The 24,077-nt window shown below is 45.3% G+C and overlaps 1 protein-coding gene across 1 annotated transcript in view; it reads right to left on the bottom strand.

Annotated features, from left to right (window-relative positions):
* SMC5 (structural maintenance of chromosomes 5) overlaps window positions 1–24,077 on the bottom strand; it is a 1,384,551-nt gene that overhangs the window by 821,745 nt on the left and 538,729 nt on the right. The window contains exon 11 of the mRNA XM_069625793.1: window positions 6,532–6,645. Within this exon, the coding sequence (XP_069481894.1) occupies window positions 6,532–6,645 (114 nt within the window). The remainder of the gene's footprint in view (window positions 1–6,531; window positions 6,646–24,077) is intronic.

Raw genomic sequence — 24,077 nt, 5'->3', positions numbered from 1 at the left:
TTTGATCAAATGCAGAATCTACTGGAAGGGGTTCCGTGTATTTTAATTGATCTTTGTTAACTTCAAAGCAAAGGGTGCTGCTGAGATCTTTCCTCTTCCTACAGTCACTCTGGTCCTCAGGTGTCGGCAAGGTCATTTCTTGCTTGCCGTGATTTCTGGAGGTGGACCAGAGAGAAGCAGCTGACTCAAACACCAGACCCAACGCGGAGCGGAGTCGGGTGCAAAGTCTTTTTCGTCTTTGGCATCGTGGCACCATGAAACATCTGAAGCCTGTGAGAGGTCCAAATTAGTATTTCTCTCAGCCGGCCGTGAGTGTGGCTGAGTGCCTGGTGTTCTTTGCTTAATCTGGTTCCCCCATAACTACGGATCCAATATCTGCTCCCTTCAGTTATTATTGCATGGTATTATCTCTTGCATTTGCTGCTCTGGACCGGAGGCATTGTATTGCTTGACAATTTACTTGGGAGCCTTCCTATAAAGCACCCAACGCTTTCTCACAGCTTCAGTACATGAGGTAAGACCACTTACTGTCTGCTTCTTGTAATTTGAAAAATGACCCGCAAAGCGACACTGCGCAGCGCCGCTGATCAAAAAAATGCCTCAATAAGAAAAGATAAAGTAAACACGAAATGCCAACTGGCGCTTCCCATGCACCATCGTCCCAAGCTGACATCACAGCCTTCTTTGAAGCAAAGCGTCCAACTGAGCCCTGCCATTCTTCAGTTACACTGGAAAAAATCAAGACCTTTCACAGGTAATAGATAACAATTAGTTGTTAAAATTGGTGGTTAACCTTAAGCGGGCTTCCATGGGTGGTGAACCTACCACACTTGAAAATCATAATTTGGAGGATAGAATTTACATTACCCTTTCAAATTCACCTCCCATTATGACTCTGCCACCATTGAAGACTAATAGTGAGATCGATGGGTCTGATCAAAGTGGCAGCTCCAAGGACGGCCAGCCATTATTCAAGGACAAATTAGATGATATGGCCTTGAAAATGGATGTTCAATCCTCAACACTGGCCTTGATTATGGAGGCACAGCATAAGGGCAAAACCCTGCTGCTCCAATTGCTCGACCTCCTCGTGCTTTTCACACACAAAAACAAATGAAATTATTAAACAACAAGCAATCACGAAGGGTTCGATAAAAACAAACTGAGCAACCACCAGTCTCTTATGTCCCCAAATTGAAGGGCAGGTTGTAATTAAAGGGAAAAAGACGACAAACACATTGTCACCTCCTGATAAGAAAAAGAAATCAATTTCAGTGGGTTGGGATTCTGAAGAAGTGCACATCCCCCCACCTACTGAACTAAAACTGGCACAGAAAAATAAATGTTAGGGAGAATTCTCATAAATGTACTAATTCCCTTCACCTTAGAGACACCCAGCAACTTTGCTGGATTTTAAGGCCTTTTTTTTTTTTTACCTTGAAAGAGTTTTTTTTCCCACTCATGTATTTTGATGTGTGTTTTTCACTTGTGTGCTTTGATTATGGAGTTTTAGATAACTCCATAGGCATCATCTTTTCATGTGTGTTACACAACACCCTCAGTGCAGTGACACGGATGTCCTTTAGACTACCCAAAGGTTTAGATACCTTCTCTGGGATAAACTACCGTTTCCCAGAGAATGTACAGTGAAATTGACTTTACTAGTCTTTTCAAATTCCTAGACCCAGCACACGCCATCTTACAATGGAGTGCTGGAGGGGTTACATAGTATTCCCTGTGTCTAAATACTCATGTAGCAGTCAAATGCTACCCTTTCCTATTGAAAAGGCTGGTGGCAGTGGTTTTACAACGAACTACCATGATTTTTCCCGACCGCCAACACCGGTAGCTAAAAATCACAGGAGCCATGTTTTTCAAGATGGCACCTTAAGCCCCTCTGTTTAAACAGGTCCCGGTCTTCTTTTTTCGCTGTTTCTTTTTGGAAAGCTCCTTCTAGTGTTTGTCTCTGCGCGCCAAACCAGGTTTTGTCCCTTTGTTCGTGTGCCTTTGGCAGGCTTCAGGACTGAAGACTGCCTCTGGCATCTGAGTGTCTGGGGTGGGCAGGAAGTGAGGGCGGTGCCCGAATCTCCCTGTGCTTAGTCTCATAGGAGACACAAATGCACTCTGGTGTGATTTGCTGGCTATCTTTCCGGCAAGGACCGCCACCCTGCTGGGTGAGTGACAGCTAGGCTGGAATGGAAAAGGAGAAAAATGTTTAAAAGGCAATCTCTTGGACTGGAAAGCAGAGTCGACCACTGGAACAAAAGAACCGAAGAAGAGCTGGAAGAGGACAGCTGCTGCAACTCCTGGATCGTTGGTTTGCCCGGTGAAGCCCTGCTGCAGGTCCGAATGGCCAAGTTAATCTCGACCGAGAAGCCCCTTCAAGGACGACTTCTTCCTTTGAGTTGGTGGGACCAATCAACTCATAAACCACCTGGATACCATTCTCAAGGCTGGTTAGGCTTAATCAGAGAGAGGGATACCAGCTTGTGTGCTTGAAGCTACAGCTACTGGAACTGAAGTGACTCCATCTTGTTTGTTTTTTTTGACGATCCCGTGCAGTGCAGGAGTCCCGACGTCCTCCCTCTTGTCCCCACGACTGAGGAACAGTGAGATCTGCAGGACCTGCCATGAACCAACGTCGTCAGCTGCATTTTGTTCTTCATACTAAGGTACTGTGCCAACCCGATTGAGAGAAAGCCACTTTTGCAGTGAATGTTCGTGAAACTTTCCCAATTTACAGGCCTAATCAGCTTGTGACTCGACATATAATCCTTTTTCGCCTAAACAACTTCTGAGAACGTTTGCAAAGACTTTACTGTTTGATACCAGAACTGCTCTTTCCTATCCAGAACACTAGCCCATTGACTTTGGCCTGACCCATTGACTTGAACTCCTCTGGTGAACTGAAACTATTTGCACTGTCTAACAAGTATATGTGATCTATTCTACTAAACTCGTCCCTTTTGCTCACTTCTAAGTAACTGAACTGCCACTTGGCTCCTATTTCAGGGGAGCTCAAACTGTCACAAAATCTTAGAGTTTTGTATTGAAGTGTATTGGTATATAATAAGTTTTCTTCTACTAGTGAAATGTTTTCTAAATAATTGTGTAATAAATAAGTGTTTTACCAAGAAACCTTGAGTATAAGTGTTTACTTGAACCATTGTGATTGAAAGTCCTCTGTGTAACTACTTGTACTGCTCACATTTACTCTTGAGATAAGCCTGGCTGCTCAGCTTGCTACCAGAATTTGTGTGGTAGAAACTAATACCAAAGGTTGGTTTGGCTAACACCTGTAGTCCTAATTGTGTGTAGTGGTCCCAGAGGGTACTCTATGCAATTCTGCGTAACAAAAAACAACTGCCAATTTCTGATTTTCTTCCAGTTCCATCAAAACCTCTGGTTATACCAGTAAGGACAAAACTGAATGAAGCTCCTCAAGCCAAACACAGCAATTAACAAGGCGGCACACTATTTCAAAAAAGCACAACAGACTGTTCTGTTAGACAGGCATACCTTAAAGGGCCTCTTAAAATTGGGGGGCAAGTACTGTATCACTGCTCACAAAACACGGGTCTGAAAGCAAAAGAAGCCCAGCTATATAAGGGCTTAGAATTCGCAGCATGTGCACCACACACCTTCGATACTGACTCAGACAAGGGCATGTAGAAGGGCACTCAAGCACTGGAAAACCAGTTTCAGCCAGAGTCACAAATCGTGCTGCCAATAATCCACCCCAACACATTAAAAGATAAGGGAACGTGGATTATTCTTGAAGAAAACAACCCAACTACCCAAAGCCCTTTTTTTTTTTTTTAATAGGACCGTCTTATTGTCTATTTTTCAACAGCTGCCATATTTTGATATAATTCAAACCACTGATATATGGAAAATTGAATTACCTTCATGGCACAGCCCTACAAATTGGGCCCTTTTAGAATTTGCGTCCCTTCTAACGGTTTCTCTTTTGAAAACTCATGCCGACATTTTGACACAGGCCGGATATACTCTAATTGCATCTAAAAAGACCAAAAGGCCCCCTCAAACTGCAGTCAAACAGCAATCTGTTATGGTTAAACCCATGAAGACAGAACTCTGAACGTGCAGTTTTGCAATTATTGCAAACTCAAAGTACTTTTGCACGTGAAAACACGTCTGACACCCAGTATTGGATGCCGGTGTGCCCCCAAACTGGTGCAAATTAACCTGACGGAGCAACTTTTTCCATCCGCTGGCTATCCTGGAACACAAGGGGACTTTGTTCTTCATTGAAGCATATTAAGGGCCAAACGTTTCTAGAGGACATCAATATATTTATCTTACAGGAAACATGGTGTACTCTGCCATTTGCCATAGATGGTTTTCACATTTTTTTAATCATGCTATTCCCTCCAAGAAGGGGCGGCCCAGCGGCGGTCTGGCCATAGGTGTTAAGGCAAACATAAAACTGACCACCCCCCTTTTAAATACGAAAAAATCCCTTTATGTCCTGATGGGAATCATGTCACTTCCTCTTAATCAATCTGATAAAATGTTGATTATCCATATATATGACCCTCCATGTGGTGTAAAAACTAGAGGTATACAGAATATTTTGATGAACTGTATTTCCCATTGGTACAAGAGATCACCTACTACTCACATTGTCCTTGCAGGTGACCTTAATAAAAGGGATCTGCATTTGATTAACACAACTACGGTCAATGGTTTCAACCCCTGGCACAAAATCATGGAATTCTTTTTATCTGAAATGCCTGATTTATCTCTTATTCAAGAGCATAAATCTTATTACACCTGGTCTAATGGCATTGGGATGTCATTTATTGACTGTCATAATTAATTTGCAACTGAGTGCTTCCTGTAGTTATATAACGATTACACATAACTGGCCAAGTGACCATGGCGCATTGCGCTGGTCTATGAATAAAATAGTCAATTCATTCCTACAGTCACAACCACATACAGAACTCATTCAAACATTCGTCTATAAAAAACCAAAATGTAATTTCTAAACCAGTGTGTATTGGTAATGTTGCCACACAAATTATTTCAATTGTCACATTTCTCAATGACCCAGTCCATAATATCAGGTGTCGTCTTGCATCCGGTATTCTATTTAACCAGATGATTCACACAAAAGCGTTGACACGTGTTTCGGTCACGAAGACCTTCTTCAGGACATAGGGCATGGAGAAATCACACAGCCCTTTCTCAACGTATATAGGCCAGTGGTTAGTCTAAAAAATAGATAAAAACTATCAAAATAGTGTCATCCCTATTTCTTAAAACAGGTGACTGATAATGTCACAAATGTGTTATTAATCAATAAACCCACAAGCCCCTACTCACCCCCAAGTTCCAACTCAAGGGATGGTGAACGGGACAGCAGAAATCAATCTTCCACTGGAATCTGTATATATGTCGAAAACCTGTGGAACCAACAGAAACAACTCTAAGCACTCTAGAAATACACCCGAGTACGCAGTGTTGACTCCTGTATACGAGAGTGATAGAAACAATAAAAAAAACACTTACAAGCACCAATTGTGCAGAGTGGAGATCTTGGAGAGGCTATGATTGCCAATTGCACCCTAGAACCACAAGATGTTCTTAGAGGAAATGCCTTTACTTCCTAACAAGCATCCATAAGTAAATAGTCCACGAAGCTACAGAGAAAACAGAGGAACTCCTTAATAGGGAGTATTTCCCTTCACATGCATATTTTAAATAATTCAAATAGCCACATACTCAGGAAACTGCCCTAATTTCCACTGCAACAAGGTAACAAATGCGGCTAAATACGGAGTACCGAGGTGTATACCATTCGTCGCTACTACAAATGCACTGTGAAGTATCACCGAGCACTTGGGGGTGCGTAGGGGCTTGTGTGTTTATTGATTAATAACACATTTGTGACATTATCAGTCACCTGTTTTCTATTTTGATAGTTTTTATCTATTTTTTAGACTGACCACTGGCCTACATATGTTGAGAAAAGGCTGTGTGATTTCTCCATGCCCTACATCCTGAAGAAGGTCTTCGTGACAGAAAAACGTGTAGACGCTTGTGTAAATCATCTGGTAACATATACAATACACACTGGTTTAGAAATTACATTTTGGTTTTTATAGACAAATGTTTGAATGAGTTCTGTATGTGGTTGTGACTGTAGGAATTAATTGACTGTTTTTTACTGAATTTTATGATACAAATATTGCTTTGTTATGAGTTGATTGATTAAAATTTGATATGTATTGAAGTAATTCAGTGTCATCCCGTTCTACTGGTCCATTTTTCGTTTGATTGCTATGTTCAACTTTTGCTGACATGAGTATTTCCTAACTCACTTGCCCGCTTTCCGGGGTACATTATTAGATGACATGGCCTGCAATTTATCTACTGCAATACCCACACCACTATGATGAGGTTTCCAAAAAGGTTTGAAAACTATTTCCAATCTTGAAACAAATGAGATATGAGTTCGAAGTGCCATTGGCAACCACAAACTTTACAGAATCGCTCAATTACCTCTTTCAGAAATAGCGCCATATCTTCCCGGCTTTCAAAAACAAAGGCCTTCATGTCGTTCACTGAAATGTGATTCTCTACATACTTGGCATGTTCTTGGTCTTTCATGTTGATCTGTTCATGCAAAGAAAATAGATCAAGTAAGAAACATACACAACTTTGAAGACGTATTTACTTCACCACATTGATTCAATGAAGGCGAATTGAATAGACTTTAAAGCTTAAAGGGAAAACGATCATAGGAAGAAACCATTTCCATTTGTTTTCTCCTTTCTACAACACATTTTGTCCAGGTAATTTGCCAATGTATTCCTCTGTGCAGTGCCTGCCTTCACTGTAAACAACAGCACCATATCCTGCTGACCAGCAGCCAAGGGGTGTAGTTGAAATGCACGTCTGCTCCCAGATTACACTGCCACACGAGTACTGATTTTCTAACGTAGTTGATTACCTCATTCCAAGTAGTCTACTGCTAGATTACACCACAAGCCCGAACTCCTTGGAAAATAAGGTACAATACAGTAGTCATTGATTTTGAAGCATTGATATTGATATTTTATTGGGGGCATTGCATGGGGCAGTGGCTGAAACTGCCATCTTCTGCCAGTAGGCGTGATCAGCAAGTTTTGTTTATGTCTATTAGGTTTATATAGCGCTTTAATCCAAAGTGCTTTACAATATAACAACAAGATACAAGAATAAGGAAAGAAGCATATATACAATCATGAAACAAACCAAAGAAACAATATGTAGAACAATTTACCTAGGTGGCAAAGAGTGAGGGGAAGGGTAAGGAGGAAGGGAGAGAGAGGAGGTAGTCAAGGGAAGATGAAATCATTTTCAATTTTCAGACCCAAATTTCCAAGGGGGTAGGAGGAGGGAAAAGGCAAGGGGGGGAAATAGGAGGGAGAATAGGGAAGTGGGGGAGGAGTGATGGTAGGGAACGAGGTCAGAGGTTCTAGGGCAGAGCGCGTCATATATGATACGAGTTTGATGCAGATGGACAAGATACGACAGGACGCTGGCAATGTGAAGTGCAAAGAAAGAAATGTATGAATACATTGAGAAAGCGATAGAAACAAAAACATTGACCCTGGGCAAATCTGTATTGCTTCAATGCATATGCACACCTGGAAAAGATTTTACTTTGGTGCAAATGATTGGAACAATTCCACTCTTCCTTCACAAAGTTTGCGATAGGTGCCCAGATCAGAGGTCTATTTTATTCCTCTACCGGGAGCAACACGTTCTCTTTTAGTAGAGCAAGCTAGACATCTGCGGCATGGTTGCGTCAATTACCTGAACCTTGTTTGTTGTCAATCTGCTGATGCAGGGGCATTTAAATAATGCATAATTGTATAGTTCTGGCTTGGGTATCACAGTGTCTACGGCCAGGCCCGGCTCTTCCCTCTCCAGTGCCATTACACTGGCTTTGCATGTTGCAAGCGAATCCGACCTTATCAATAATTGTTCATAACAGGCATTAGCAAAGTGATCAGTTTTGCCTTCCTATGAAAACTTTATTCGGCAAAAAATTAATCAAAATACAAATAGCATTGAATACATACAAAAAATATAGTCAATTTCATTCCTGCCATTGGAAGTAAAATAGAAACAAGAAAAACAAGAATTGGCAATTCCAACAGTTTGGACTTCTGTGTAGGCATGGGAAAGGCACTTGCCATGCACAGATTTCGTGACATTACTCGGCCATTAATGGTAGCAGGTGCGAGTACCTGGGAATCTAATAGCAATGACTGACAAATGCCCAATACACACACAAGCCAAAACTATTGGCTTTGCCAATGCTGGTTAACAGGATTTTAGTGAAGGACACAGAGTGCTTTTAAATCGAGTGGCTGCCGACAGACCTGGAAAGACATTTTATTACAGCAGTAGAGGGTTTACAACTCCAACTAAGTAATTGACTCTCAGAAGGCTGCTTTGAAAAAACACGTGCATGTACTTCATGTACAGTTTGATGATGGGGCTTGATTAAAGCGGGCTCAAAGAGTTGCCATGAGGAGGGGTTTTGTACTGAAAGAGGCAAGACCTGGGTGGGAAAGGTCTTAGGGTTTAGAATGTCCAAGGGCAGTCAATGGGTGGGCTCAATAACAAACACCTATAGACTGTGTATCCCTCCACATATGCCATACCTCTGTGTCCCATCGCACATGCCATTCCTCCCCATCTGTACTCTAATGCAATAGTTCTGCTAATAGGTGTTGCATGCAACACCCAATAGCCAAAACTAATAATCGCAATCTAAAAACAACGCATTACTATAAATATTTAAAAAACTAAATTATTAGGTTAATATTAAAACAAAATAACACACCTTCTACAAAGTTGACATGCGTAGCGATTCTCTCTTACATCCTACATAGTGACCGAATATACTTTTTGGAGTAGCGGAAAACCATAAGAAACTGTCTCATCGGCAGTTCAGAACCATCTTCCTAAATAAAAATGCAGTATGAAGCAAGTTAGCTAAAGCAATACTTGCTTCTTTTATATTACAAGCTTTTAAAAACCTCAGTGCCACCTCGGTCTTATTTCATATTTCGTAAGCGCCAGTCTAATCCATTTTTTCTTTGCGTTGAATATAGGGGGCAGAAAAACGTGAAAAGAGCAACTGTTTCAACAACATCATGGCAATACGGTCCACACTTAAAGCTCCCTTGGCCCCATTTACAGGCAAAAACTGCTAGAGGGAATGTATATCCAGCCAAAACCTTAACAATATGTATCTATAGATATCGTTCAAGCCCCAGTTATTTTTTATGTCCAGATATAAAACGGTTAAAGCATCTAGGATTTTAGCAATGAAACAGGGCCCAATCATCAAAAGGCTGCTTTTGCAGTATCATCTTTGGTTTTTCCATCCATATTGCCAGGCTCATTCCATAAATATTTAAGACTGAGTTCAGACAACATATTTTAAACAAATGTCAACCATTTACAATGGCTGCAAATTAAATCACATGCGATAGATCATAGTATTCTTTTATGTAAAATGAGTTCATGGCTAGTGTTCAGGCGTAACAAGAAGAGGAAGGGCTTCAAAATTACCTGGTATAAGTACAGGCGAATGGCCACTCTCATAAGTAGGAATAAATTGAGCTGATGATGGGCTTGCTAACAGCTGCTATTTGAATATCCTCTTTGCCAAACCCAACCTACCTATCTGCCCCACATCTCTGAACCACAACGCGGCTGAGTGCATTGTTGCTTTGTACAACTCGGGAAGAATAGATCGCCTGCAAAGTTTGGGCGTAAACAGGAGAGCGTTCCCGGCCCTTTGTCTCACAATACTTTCATTCTGATTAAGTGGTTTGTTCCAAAACCATTAGTGGAGATGGAAATGTATATTTTTTTTTAAACTTCATTTAGTACTGGCATAACATCACAACGGGGATGACACATTTCCATTGAGAACAATAAGGTTTGTAAGTATGGTGCAGACCTGGGGTGAGGTACAGTATGTTGGACACGTGGTGTGGGGGGAAGGGGAAAGAGGAGTCTGCCATAGAGGGTAATTCAGGTAATAGTTCAATATCCACTGTTTCCGTTGAGTCTTCTGTAGTCGGTAGATATGTTCTGAGGGGGGCCCAGATATCTTTGGGTCTGGAAGTGGTTTAGATCCCTCTTATATAGGTCTCTTCACAGTCTTGCGTGGCGATTAGGTCCCGGGGCCAGCCGTCGTGTGTAGGAGGGGTCTTGGACTTCCGTTTTCTGAGAATGTTACGTTTGGCCACGGCTCCTCCCACTGCAAATAGTCTGCGGGTCTTGACGGATGTTTTCCCGATGTCTCCTAGTAAGTATTTCAGCGGTGTGACAGGAATGTTCATATTCAGTATGGCGTTCATAGTATTTGCCACTTCCTTCCAGAATTGATGAACTGGTGGGCACTCCCAGTACATATGGATCGTATTTGCGGTAGCTGTACCACATTTGGGACATGATTTTGAATATGAATTGACTGTACCAACCGGGGGGGCGGTGAGGTGTTTTGACCATTGAGCATAACATTTGGTTTCACTTTCTTGGCACTGGGGTGGTGACATACTATTGCCACTCTATTGGTATTAATTTCCAGATTAAAATCCTTACTAAAGTCCTCTTGTGCAGGGAGCAGGTTTTTCATACAAGCAGGGACTTTGGATAGAAGAACAACATCATCCGCATATAAGAGGCAGACTTTCTCTGTCAATAATATTGGCATCGCCGTAAAGTTTTTGAATTCTGGTTGGCAATTTGATATAAATTAAAAATCAAAACTGTGCCAAAACGCAACCTTGCCACACCACCTTATTTTCCAGGAGGGAGCAGGGGGTGGGGGTTCACCTCTTGGGCATATCGGACTCTCGATTTTGTCTCCGAATACAGTGTTGGTAGCTCATTGAGTAAACAGGTGGCAGCCCCAATTCTCTTAAAACCGGTCACAGTTCAGATCTACTGTATCAAAGGTCATTCTAAAATCAACAAAGACAATATAAAGAGATTCTTAATGTTTAAAAATTCAGGCCATTAGTAGAAAAAGCCGGTTCTACTGTTACTCTCCTCTTCCTAAAACCACCCTTTCAATCGGATAAAATACTATGCTCGTCTGCCCACCATTCAAGTCAAGCCAAAAGTACCTTACCATACATTTTAGCAATTGTATGAAGTAATAAAATAGGGTGGTAGTTGCAGGGCAGAACATTTCCCCCTCCTTGACTATTAGGATAATTACGTCAGTATTTCACGATGAGGGGACTAAACTTACCCAACTTAAACTTAAATTAAAGTAGTAAGAAATAGACCCCAAATGTGTAGTTCACTCAGAAGTAGTTCCCCCTCAGAATCATATCAGGACGAGGGGCTTTTTCATAATTTCTGCATAACCTTTGTAACCTCAGAGAGGTTAAGACATGCATTACTTACGGTAAAAGCATTTCTGATGATTGTATCTGCTTAGATTCACATGCTGTGCATATAGTCCGACATCCAGTGGTCACCGCAGAGTATTGCATCTTGACTTTCGAGAATCGAAAGGGGATGTCGACATGGGCGTTCCTGCAACACTATCCCTACATGACCTGTAGTGTACCCAAAATCCCTCACGCGTCGAGGTCCCTCCGATTGTATTTTTTCTGCCATGAGGGAGCCTATGACTAACGTGAGTGAGTACAGAAAAGAGAGAAAGTAGTAAGACGTCTATGTTTCTTCCATCTGAGCGGGGAGGAAGGGTGGGCGCATGTGAACCTAAGCAGATACAATCATCAGAAATGCTTTTACCGTAAGTAATGCATGTCTTCTGATGCTCGTTAATCTCCTTAGAATTACATGCTGGGCATAGGACTAGCGAGCAGTTCCCAGAGTTGGAGGTGGGTAATGAGAAGGAACAGTAGTGAAAAGATGTCTTCGTACTGCTTGTCCCACCTGAGAATCAGACCTAGAATGAGTGTCTAGGCAATAGTGTTTTGTAAAGGTGTGTACAGAACTCCAGGTTGCCGCTTTGCAAATTGACTCTAGGGGAACATTTGCAATCAATGCTATGGAAGCCACAGTGCCTCAAATAGAATGCGCTCTAGGCTTGAAGGGCAGTTCTCTTTTAGCAAGAGTGTAACAGAGTGTGATGCATTTGACAATCCATCTAGAGATTGCTGATTTAGAGACAGGATCCCCTTCTCTACCAGCTGCCACTGAAACGAAAAATTGGTTTGTTTTTCTCAGTGGTTTAGTTCTGTCCAGGTAAAACATGACTGCTCTACGCACATCTAGTGTGTGTAGGCTTCTTTCTGCCATGTTAATAGGGTTCTGTAAGAAAGTATGCAGTTCAATCGATTGGTTCACATGGAACTTAGAGATACATTTGGGTGCAAATCTAGGATGAGTGCGCAGAACCACCTTGTCTCTGAACAGTAACAAAAGGGTCTAGTACTGAAATGGTTAGTAGTTCACTCACTCTTATTATAGACGTGATAGCCACTAGGAATGCTGTTTTATAGGTAAGGTCTTTCAGACTAGCCTTGTGCATAGGCTCAAAGGGGGGGGGTCCCATAAGTCTAGTTAGAACCACATTTAAGTCCCATCCGGGAGCTGGGTTAGAAATGGGGGGTGAATCCTTTTAACCCTTTCCATGAAAGCCTTGTTAACTGGTATTTTCCACTATGACACCCTTTGCTGTGACGTAGTGTAGGCTGAGAGGGCAGCTAAGTGAACCTTCAGTGAATTAAAAACCAGTAATGAATCTAGTAAGTGGGTCAGGTACAATACAATGTGTGTAGGAGAGCAGTCAATGGGATTGACGCTCTTGGCATTACACCAGATAAAGTGTTTCCATTTACTGGAATAGCAGTATCTGGTGTTGGGTTTTCTTGCTTCCCGGAGTATGTCCATACATCTGAGTGAGTTGAAGGTGTCCAAACTCTATGACCTCAGGAGCCAGGCTGCGTAGTTCAGGGTTTGTGGGTCTGGGTGAAGTGTCTTCCCTTTGTCCTGAGAGAACATGTTGTACGGGCAACAGAGTTTCACTGGGGGAGACGGAGACAGCTCCATCAGATGAGCGAACCAGGGTTGGCGGGCCCACATGGGGGCCACCAATATAATGGTGACTGGTTCCTGGTGCATCTTGTGCACTATCTTGTTGAGTAGGGGAGTCGGGGGAAAGCGTAAACAATTTCCCTGACCATGTGATCCAGAGTCAGTTCCCCTTGGAACTGTTCAGGGGGTACCTGGAGGCATAATCTTGGCATTGAGCGTTCTCCAGAGTTGCAAACAGGTCGATCTCTGGGAAGCCCGATTCTGCGAAAACATTGGAGACTATGTCTTCGTGTAATCGCCATTCGTACTCCAAGGGTAGCGGGAAATCTCTGCTGAGTACGTCTGGCAGAAGATTGAGTTCCCCTGGAACATGTTGTGTTTGAGAGCCCACTTCCAAATGTTCTAGTACAGTTGGGACAGCCCTGGAGAGTGAGTGCCCCCTTGTTTGTTCAGGTAGTACATGGCCGTGGTGCTGTCTGAAAGGATCAGGACCGTCTTCCCTTGCAGTTGTGTCTGAAAGGCTTTCAGTGCTGTGAACACTGCTACCAGTTCCAACAGATTTATGTGGTTGGATGCCATGTATTCGTATTTATTGTGTTTATATAGCGCTTTACTCCAAAGCGCATCACATTATAACAAGATACATTGAAGATTATAACAGTAGAAGCAATTTATAAAACATGAGTCAAACCAACAATACAGTGTATAGAGCAATTTGCCAGGTGAGATAGGCGACAGGTGAGTGTAGAAGAAGAGGAAGTAATTAGGGAGAGGCAAGTAGGGGAGACATGGGGGAAGAGAGAAAGAGTTTTCAGGGTGGGGAATCTCTGTGCGCTGTTTGTTGAAGAAGTTAAGCCCCTCACCCTATGAGAGATGAGTCTGTAGTGAGAGAGGCTTCCACTGCAGGAATGGTGAAGGATTTTCCTTTTAAGGGGTTCTCCCCCGACCACCACCGCAGCGAGAGAATGAGGGCAGGCGAGACAACTATTAGATCATCCCATTGTATGCTGGCCTGACACCACTAGCTGTTGAGTCACTCTAGCATTGGACGCAAGCGCGCGCGAGTATCCAAATAAATGCATGACGCCATCATTCCTAACAGCCGCATAGCTTTGCGTACCATCACCTTTCGACTGGCTACATATTTAGGGATTTGAAACATGTTTTGGACCCTCTCGGTGGAGGGGAAGACGAGACCGTCCTATGTTCGAATTAGAGCCCCTAGGAACTGCTTGACTTGACTGGGGTCTAAGCTGGATTTTTTCTTGTTGATGGAGAATCCCAGGCTGAATAAAAGGTCTATTGTCTTTTGGGTATTTGACAGACATGTCTCGTAGGAGTCCCCTGTTATGAGCCAGTCGCCGAGGTAAGGGTAAACCGGGATGGATAGCCTGCGCAGGTGTGCTGCTGCCACTGCCAGTACCTTTGTAAATACCCTTGGTGCAGAGGCTATACCGAAGGGTAGTACCCTGAATTGATGGTGCTTGTCCTGTATCATGAATCTGAAGTATTTTCTGTGCGCCGGCAACATTGAAATATGAAAGTATGCATCTTTCATGTCCAATTTTGCCATGTAATCCCCCTGTGTGAGCAGGAGAATTACTTCCTGCAGAATGACCATATGAAACTTGGGGTTTGACAAACATGTTCGCTGGGCACAAACCTAGTACAGGGGGTGCATGGTGAGATCCTTTTTGGGTACAAGGAAGCACACTGAATACCCTTGTTTACCTGTAGAAGAGGTACGACTTCTATGGCACCATTTTCCTGCAGGGTCTCTACTTCTTGTAGCAGGATGTGCAGATGTTCTGGCATCAGGCATCTTTATCGTGGCAGTCTGAATTGGGGGGTCCGGCAGAATTCTATACAGTACCCGTGGGCCACGGTTTTGAGTACCCACTGGTCTGTAGTTATTCCCTCCCATGCTTAAAGAAATTATGTTAGCCGGCCCCCGACCGGGGATGCATGGGAGGGGACACAGATCTGCGGGTCATTTTTAGCCTAAGGCCGAGGGGTAGAATTCTGGGCCCTTCCTTTACCACGTCGTTGACCTCTTGTGGGATATGGGGTGGTGTAGCTGCCGATTCCTTGGGGAAAGGACCAATTACTTCCAGAGCCGTATTGATTTTGAGGGAAATGTTGGCCACGAAAGGAACGTCTATTCCTGCTCCCCCTCCTTTGTGAAGGTCTCTGGGTGATTTGATCCGGAGTCTTGCAGTTTCGAGGGCTTCATCAACTGCCTTCTCAAATAAATTAGCGCCTTCCACCGGCTTATTTATAAGTGAAGCTTGGGTCTCCTTAACCATGCGTGCCACTTCAGGAGGGTACCCTAAGCCAGGGACCTGCCAGCTGTATCTGCGAAATCCAAAGTATTTTTTAGGATACTCTGGTTAACTTGCCTGCCTTCTGCTACTGTGGAGAGCAGACAGGCTTGCAGCGGTTCAGGGACTTCTTGAAGGTCCTCCTGTAGCATGGCCCATTGTACATCAGCATAGCTGGCCAACAAAGTTGTATTATTTGTGATGCAAGTGGAGTAAGCCGCAGCCGCTGTGACCCCTTTTTCCCAGAGCGTATAGCCTCTTACACTCTTGTCAGGGGGCGCCTCCCCAGTTGATAGAGGGGAAACCCTGCTCTCTTCCTGGTTATTGTTACCACCAGTGAATCCGGAGTAGCATGACCCCTGATGTAAAGGGGGTCAGAGAGAGAGGGTCAAAACAGTTTTCCTACCCTAGGATTTACTGCTCTAGTAAGGGCAGGCGTCAAAGAAGGGGGCAACCGCCTCTTGATGGAATTTAATAGAGGAATACCCTGGCTGGCCGGTGGTTTTTCTTTCAAAATGTCCTCCACAAAATTAGCTTGTGTTGCAGCCTTTTGGCTAGCGATATGGAAATGATCCGCTGCTTTCCTCAATATGGCATTGAACGCCATCTGGTCGTCGACTGGGGTGGCTTGCTGAGTGGGGGTGGTTGGTGGGGAGTCCAAGCACAAGGCATCAGGATCTGGTGTTGGAATAGGAGACTGCCAAGGGTGAGGATCAATGGGGTCAGGGTTGTCTCCCCAACCCTCTGTGGGGTCCAAATGAACATCCTGGGTGTCAGCAAAGGGATCTTCATCTTGAGCCTCCTCCTCAGTGAGGTCACAAATATATTCTTCTTATTCCTCATTTTGAGAAGGGTCAAAGACCCTCTGCAGCTTAGGCACAGGGAGAGGGGGATTCCCCTCACTAGGTCTTTTGGGTGTGGATTTCTCAGAGTTCTACAAACCTCTCTAGCCTATCCATACATCCCTCAAATTTCTCTCTGGTTCAAACAGATGTACCAGAGCGGTCAAGGCGTGCAAAGGGCTCTTCCATGGATCGTCTGTAGTTCAATGTCGTGATTTCGCCTTTAACGTCGAAGAAATCCCTCCAGTGCCTTCTGAAAAGTCTTTTCGGGGGACCGACGGTTGACGCGGGTCCTTTCGTTTGTCTGTGGGCCTTTATGTGGGTTCCCAATGAATCCTTTGGCCTATCCCTGGATTTCGACGGATCCTTGTGTTTGTCCTTGGGTTTCGATGAATGCTTGGACCGTTGCTTCTGCCAAAATTATCCTAGCAATGCTTTCGGTAATCACATCTGAATCGGGAAGTTGTAAAGTTCGGGCCTGCAGTGGACGCTTTTTTCCGATGCGTCTCGACGGACTCCTGAATATTGGGGGCAGCGCCCTTCCATTTAGAGGGCCCAGTCGCAAGGTGCGCCTGCGATTGCGGTGTGGGCTGCCGATCCCGACGATCGGCGGGCAAGGCTGAAGTTATCGGTGTGCCCGTTGGCGCCATGGATCGCTTCGACTGTTTCATCGAAGACGTCCCTGGGGTTGTGTTCTTAGTGTGTGGAACGTGTGCGTCTTTGTCGCCGGGTTGTACATTCCCCATAGCAGGACCCGAAGTCTTGCGTAGTGGGGCCAGGGACAGACGACACAGCGCGAGAGTGCTCCGACGAGAGATCAATAGCCTCCGAATCGGAAGCCTGTTCGCCACTCAGCTCCTCGTCACAATCGGCAGTTGCGGCAGCGGGAGAACTAGACTCAGCCTGTGACATTCCGTAGGCCGCCCACCGCTTAAGATGGCACTCCTTCAGTGGCTTTAGATGCAGGAGCTTGCAAACCGCACAAACTGTCTCATCGTGATTAGGGGCAAACACAGATTACACACAGTGTTTATCCTTCCAAGGGAATTTGGTCTTACAAAAAGGACAAAACCTAAACGGAGTCCTCTCCATAGCTGAGGAGATAAACAGTGATGAAAAGACCCAGGGAACAAAGGGAGAGGAAAGGGAAAGGCATTCTTAGAAGAGGAAATGTCCACCCTGACCCCACTCTCCCTACTGTGTAGGCCGGCCAGAAGGTCGGGACATTTGGGTGGCAGCGCCGACCGGACCACTGTCCATCAAAGGTCTGTGGAACCGTCTTCGGCAGAGCCTGGAAACAGCCTTCGATGGAAGGGACGGTAGGATAGTATTCAATAACTTTAATAATATACGACCAAAGGTGGAGGATAACAAAAGCAATGTCTCTGAACAAGCTCTGCATAAGGCGACCAGTATGCTGGGCGGAAAAAACAATCTGAGGTACCTCGATGCGTGAGGGATTTTGGGTACACTACACGTCATACACGTCACGTAGGGATAGTGTTACAGGCACGCCCATGTCAACGTCCCCTTTCGATTCTCAAAAGTCAAAATGCAATACTCTGCAGTGACTACTGGATGTCAGACTATGTGCACAGCATGCGATTCTAAGCAGATTAACAAGCATCAGAAATTCCAAAACATTACCACTTAAACCTTTATTAATAGATGCACGTTGAGTATCACCATCATTACTTGAGATCGAATAATCGTAGTAGAGATGAAAAATAACTACAGCATTCGCCACTCAACATAGGAGATGGTGATTGCGCTATAGTATTAGGTCTGCTAAAATACAAGAGAAAATTCCAAAATTTCTTAGAATCCTTTTCATATGCCACCTTCATGGGCGATTTTCATTTTGTGTGCGCATAGGGCAGTTTTGGCTTTTGTAGAGCCAACCTCTTTGACCATGTAAGCTGCCTTTCACATCCCCGACAGAGGGACTAGAGAGGCAGCAAATCTGGCAGAAGCAGGATGCTCCTTTTGCCGGAGATTGCTAACAAATGCAGGAAGTGGCAGGGACTGCTATGACCTGCCCAGATACTTTCCCTAGCACTAAGTATTGGCACTATCTGTCCAGAAACCAGCCTAATAGTAAACTATTGCCATCAAATGTCCAGCGACTTACCCCATTATCAACAATTGCTTCAATACTTTCCCCATTGAAAATGATTGCCACTCAACAGGCAGCTGCTTCCACCTTCTAAAGGCATGACAAGCTCAGGTATCTGCTGCATTGCTAAGAATGGCCAAATACACAGAAGCGTGTCTCACTGTCAAAAATGACGATGGCAGGCAGCGGCATGAATGGCCCTTGAGCTGACCTAGAAGTACCAGAGAGTGTGGGAAGCTCCAAGGTGCAACCAGTCCAAAAGGAGAGCACTGAGGATGCACGGGCGACAGCGCCAAGCACCAAATACAACGGGCACACCGGCACAAAAGTGGCAAGCTCGAGAAAGTCTCAGGGTAGATGAAGTGAACTTGTGGAAAAAGCAGCGTCAGCCCTGTCTGTGAATTTCAAAGAGGTATTTAGCGCTCCTGCTGCCCCCCCATTGCTTCACAGCAGGATCCAAATACACTCGCCAGGCAGAGAAAGGGGGAAAAGAAATGCGCCGCACGATCACAAAAGAAACCAGTCAAGCAGGGAAGGCACAGTGTATCTCCATAGAATTACAATCAATTAAACAGCCCCCACATTGAACTGACAGGAGGTTGGTCCAATTTTACCACATCAATGAGCTTGTAGATTAGAGAAGGAAAGAGAAGCGCAGGGTAACGCTGCATGAAGGAGGGCCAACTGGAAGGAGCACATTATGGGCAAACTGTATGATGCACAGGAAGCGCAGAAAAGCAAATACGGGCCAACGCAAATGAATGCCAGAAAAGTAAACCTTCAAAAAATGCGCTGACAGAGAGCAAGAACACTGTCCTACATATAAAGCCTCTCGACATGTGACTGCTTTATAGAGCAGCAGACCAACTACAAAAGCACGGCTCAAAGAAAAGCGGCCAGCTCCACGTCAGCTCAGCACTACACTGGTGGAGGAAGGGGGAGAGAGCTTTCAGTGCGCAACTTTACCAGACAGACCGCACTGGATCCTGCCGGAAAAGCTCTGCTACAACTGTTCCGCCGCAGCCCTATCACAATGGGGGAGCCCATTCCAACAGTCATTTCCGTAGTACTAGGCGAAGACCAAGAGGCCTCAAGGAAGGCGGACGTTAGACTACTACTGGAAGAGATTATGTCAATGAAGGCAGCGTGGCGGCATCCATAACAGCCGTAGAGACTAGAGTCACCAAGTTAGAGGACAAAGTCGAGGCGGTTGAAAATTACCAACAGCCAGCTGCAGTAGCAGACATGAAGATCGAAAGCCGCTTCCTAGACCTGGATGAGCGAGAGGCAGACATAGCTGCGAAAGTTGACGACCTAGAAAATAGAGAGCGACGCACGGACATCAGGATACCTGGATTAAAGGCTTGCGGGGGGGGGGGGGGACTCCTCAAGCCTTGGAAAAAAATGCAAAGCCCTCGTTGAGTCCCTCTTTGATGCCCCTTCAACGCCAGCCATTGATCGACAGGGTGCACAGAGGAGGTGACCCCCCCCCCAACCCCTCAATGTCCTGAGTTCTGTTTTTTTGCGAAATGCCACCACTACAGGCAGAAAGCTGACATAATTGACAAAGCAAAAAGCCAAAATAGGATTTAATTTTAGCGCTCCAAAGTACACATCTATCATAACTTGTCATCAACTAAACTCCAAAGAAGAATGGCTGTGCTCAGCTAACATGGCTTCGGGACCAGGGAATCAGATATCGGTGGGGATTCCCCTTCTTGCTGAACTTTGAACATAGAGGAGATGACTACAGAGTCGCGTGTGGCAAGGAGGCAGCAGGGGTCCTTCAGAGACTACAAGACAAGGACAGAAGTGCTACTTTGGGTGAAAACATGAGAGGCACGGTCCAAAGAAGCCCGCAAGCTGAACACCTACCAAGAAGAGGGAAGGCAGGGGCATCGAGGAAATACTGAAGATTTAATACCCCATCATGAACGTAACCTGACCATACAGAGTGAAAGCTATTTACCATCTGTGCAGCTGTAGGCCGCCCACACGCAGCTGATGCAGGTACCAGCCTTTTTTCTTGAATAAACCATGGCTAGGCATCAGATGACAAGTGGTGAGCAAAAACTCCCAAGCAAGCACCGCCAAATCACATGGCATTAATGCCCAAAAGACTTACTGCACCTGTTGATGCAAGAACATGGTATCGTTGCAACCGGAGGGACAAGGAACCAACAAATAGTGGCCCTAATTCTTTTTTAGGGCGTCTCTGTTTTCGTTAAAGAAGGGGAGGTTGGCATCTTGTACAAAACATCCTTTGGCCTCTCCATCACTAACATATTTAGGCATGAGGAAGGTAGATTTGTAGCAGCCAAGGGCTCAATTGGCCACATTGTGTCACCCTTGTTCAGTATACGCACCTAACCAACAACAACTCTCCTTTTACAGACAGGTCTTAAATATCTTCAGGGAATGGAGTGAAGGGCTACCAATATGAGGGGGGAGATTTCAACATGATAGCAGATTCCTCCTCAATAGACTGGTGGTCACAGGGCCCAGAATGCTGAGTCGCCTCACATCCCCCATAAACGCGGTCTTAAAGACCTGTTGGAAGAAGTACACCTAGTTGACACATGGCAGCATTGCCATCCTTCTGTCAAAGCATACACATTTTATTTGCCACCACACAAGACTTATTCCTGCATAGATTACATTTTTATTGAAGCTATGCACGCATACAAAGTCGCCTCCTCAGACACAGGGATTGTGGGATGGTCGGACGAGGACATGGTAGTGTTTACCTTAGACCTCAGCCCCACCGAGCCACTATCCCATAGGTGTATATGTAAATGACACCGTCAGCCGAGATCCACTCTTCTGTGCACAGCTGCAGGAGCAAATAGGTAATTTTTTTTTTGCGATCAAAGATTCAGGGGAAATAGCACTTAACATGGTTTGGGAGGCAGCAAAAGCAACCTGGAGAGGTGTGCTCATAGCGGAAGGGACAGCCAAAAAAAAGAATCCGTATACTACAAGAATCTAACTAAAACAGGAAATCAGGAGCAAGGCCTCCTTGCTGCATAAACATGTGGACGCGCCTGAGGAAAAGGTCAAAGAAATAGAACGGCTCAGGAAAGAACCAGGCGAAATAGGAAGAGGGAACATCTTGGCCCAGCTTCGCTATTTGAAGCAAAAATATTATGAAAAAGGAGACGAAGCACACTCTATGCTGGCGGCTAAACAGAGAGCAAAGAGCGGAAATAAATAAACGGAGATCAAAGAGTGGAAAGAGCAGTGTTAGAGATTAAGAGCTCATCTGGGACCCCCATAGTATCACCGCTAGAAATAATGCAACGCTTTGCACAGTTTTACACCACACCATACACATCAGAAAGTCGAGAAGACCCTACAAGCAGACAAATACTTATCAAATATTCCGCTCAGGTCAACCACCCCTGAAGACTGTGAAGCCCTGAATGCGCCAATTAGCAAAATAGAGGTCTTGCAAGCGATTTCCAAGCTCAAAGCTGGATCAGCACCCGGCCATGATGGCTATACTCCAGTCTTTTACAAAACGTATGGTCAACCCTAGCCCCATTTTTAGTTAAACTATATCACATACTGACAACAGGAGAAGCACCAACATCCTTCACTCAAGCGAGAATAATAGTCATACCGAAAGAAGGGGACGACAAAGCGGAGTGTGCCTCATACCGCTGTGTGGATGCAAAGATATATGCGAGTATCCTGGCTAATCGCCAATGCAGCATTCCTCCGAAGCTCATACATAACGATCAGACAGGATATGTCGAGGGTAAGCAGGGCTCGAATAATATCTGTAAAATTCTAGACCTCATAGCCGGCTTGAGCAAAGATGAAATAGACCCATACCTCATCTCAAGCAACGCCGAAAAAGCATTCGATAGGGTGGAACGGTCATTCCTGAGCACAACCCTCAAGAAAAGCGGCCCTGGGGGAGCAATGGATAACAGGGGCATTGGCACTATACAAAAACACAACAACATTAGTGGCAGTAAACCGTGTTGCATCAGAAAGCTTCCAAATAAGCAGGGGTACTCAGCAGGGATGGCCCTTATCTCCACTACCATACACCTTTGAGATCGAGCCGTTAGCGCAGGATATCCACCACAACGCCAACGTAAGTGGCTTTAAAAGAGGCAGTACTGAGCATAAATTAGCCATGTTTGTGGATGACATACTTGCATATGTCACCACCCCCAAAGTTACAATCCCGGCCTTGTTGGAAATTATCAATAATTATGGTCTGCACACGGGGCGTGGCCAGCTGCCATGCGCTGAGGAGGCACTTCCCAGAGCTCCTGCAGACCCGCACTGATCGGTGCCATGAATCGACATAAAACGGACATGAAAAATGCTCTTCTACAGAGTACACAGCATGGCAATGCATCAAGCAGCAGCCGAGTACGTTAGAATCAGATAGAAGCAGTGGGAAACCCAGCACACAGCCCTGCGAGCAGTAGCTCTGGAGAAGAATCAAGCACCTAAAATGGCAGGCCCGGAGCGCAGCTGGAGCGGAGTTCAGCAACAAGCAGAGGATCTGAGAGCCAGAGCCATCTACGACCAACGCCCAGTAGGATCCGGACGTCGGAAGACAGCAGCAGGAGATCCACAAGTAAGGCGGCACGAGAGCCATCATTACCCCGCCTTCCCGAGAATAGCAACAAGCGCTGCACTGAAGGCAGCATACCCACGCGGGGAGGGAAAGGAGTGCACGCTGACCGGGAACCCTGAGGCACGCTGGGCCACTAATAGCCATAACAAGCGGGCACCCAGAGTGTCAAAACGCCAGGCTCGTGGCGAATTAAGGACATCCGATAGCAGCATAAACAAAGGACCGGCACTGGAGCCAGCCCACTCCTAGCCAGGACTCATGTAGTTACGCGCTTTGAGATACGAAACGGCTGCCCGGGGCCACTGAACAGCACATTCCCACAAGGTGAGATCCAGCTGTCCCAGCAGGTTACCACACAGCAGGACTACAACAAATCTCCAGACACACCAGCACAGACCCCCAAAGCACAAAAGCAGGGCAAAACACAAAGGGACCAACCCGGGTCAAGCTGTGTTACAAACATACGGACACGACAGCCAAGAGCCTCTACACGGCATCAACCAGGAAGGGGACAGCACGCAGGGCACCTCCCCCCTGCATGTATAGAGGTGGGCATGGAACAGGAGACTGCAACCAAGCACAGACACAGCCCAGAGCATGGGCAGTAGCATATAGCGGACACTTACCCTACCCAGGTCTCACCCCAAGATATGCTGACGTGCAACCTGCAGACGCCTCCAAAGGGGCAGGGCCCCAAGGGGAAAACAGTCCCCATATGCCGCCAAAGGCGACCAAGTACAAAACCAAACAGTTAACCATAGAGGCATATACAAAGCTAGCACCCACATTGCAGGAACCTGCACTAAATAAGCAGACACAGGCCATGCCAAGGGACAGAATGGAAGAGGAGCAACCAATCCTAAAGGCGATACCTGCTCTAAAGGCCTCACTCGAAGCTAAAATGGCCTCCATCATGATCGATATGGGACTTCTATGGCAAGATGTCTGAGACCTAGCAGATAGAACCGGGATACTGGAGAAACCGGTGGAGGACAAAACTACAAAGACGAAAGGGGCGCAGGATGCCATCAAAACACTACATCAACAAGTGTCAAACTTGTATTGCAGGGCGGAAGACACCGAAGGTAGAGCCCGCAGAAATAATGTAAGGATTATAGGGCTACTGGAAGGAGAGGAGG

Source organism: Ambystoma mexicanum, chromosome 6p, assembly GCF_040938575.1.
Source record: "Ambystoma mexicanum isolate Mex_15411 chromosome 6p, UKY_AmexF1_1, whole genome shotgun sequence".
In the NCBI taxonomy this organism is placed as follows: domain Eukaryota; kingdom Metazoa; phylum Chordata; class Amphibia; order Caudata; family Ambystomatidae; genus Ambystoma; species Ambystoma mexicanum.
Note: the sequence above shows the minus strand (reverse complement) of the source record. Positions and strands in the feature narration are given on the sequence as shown.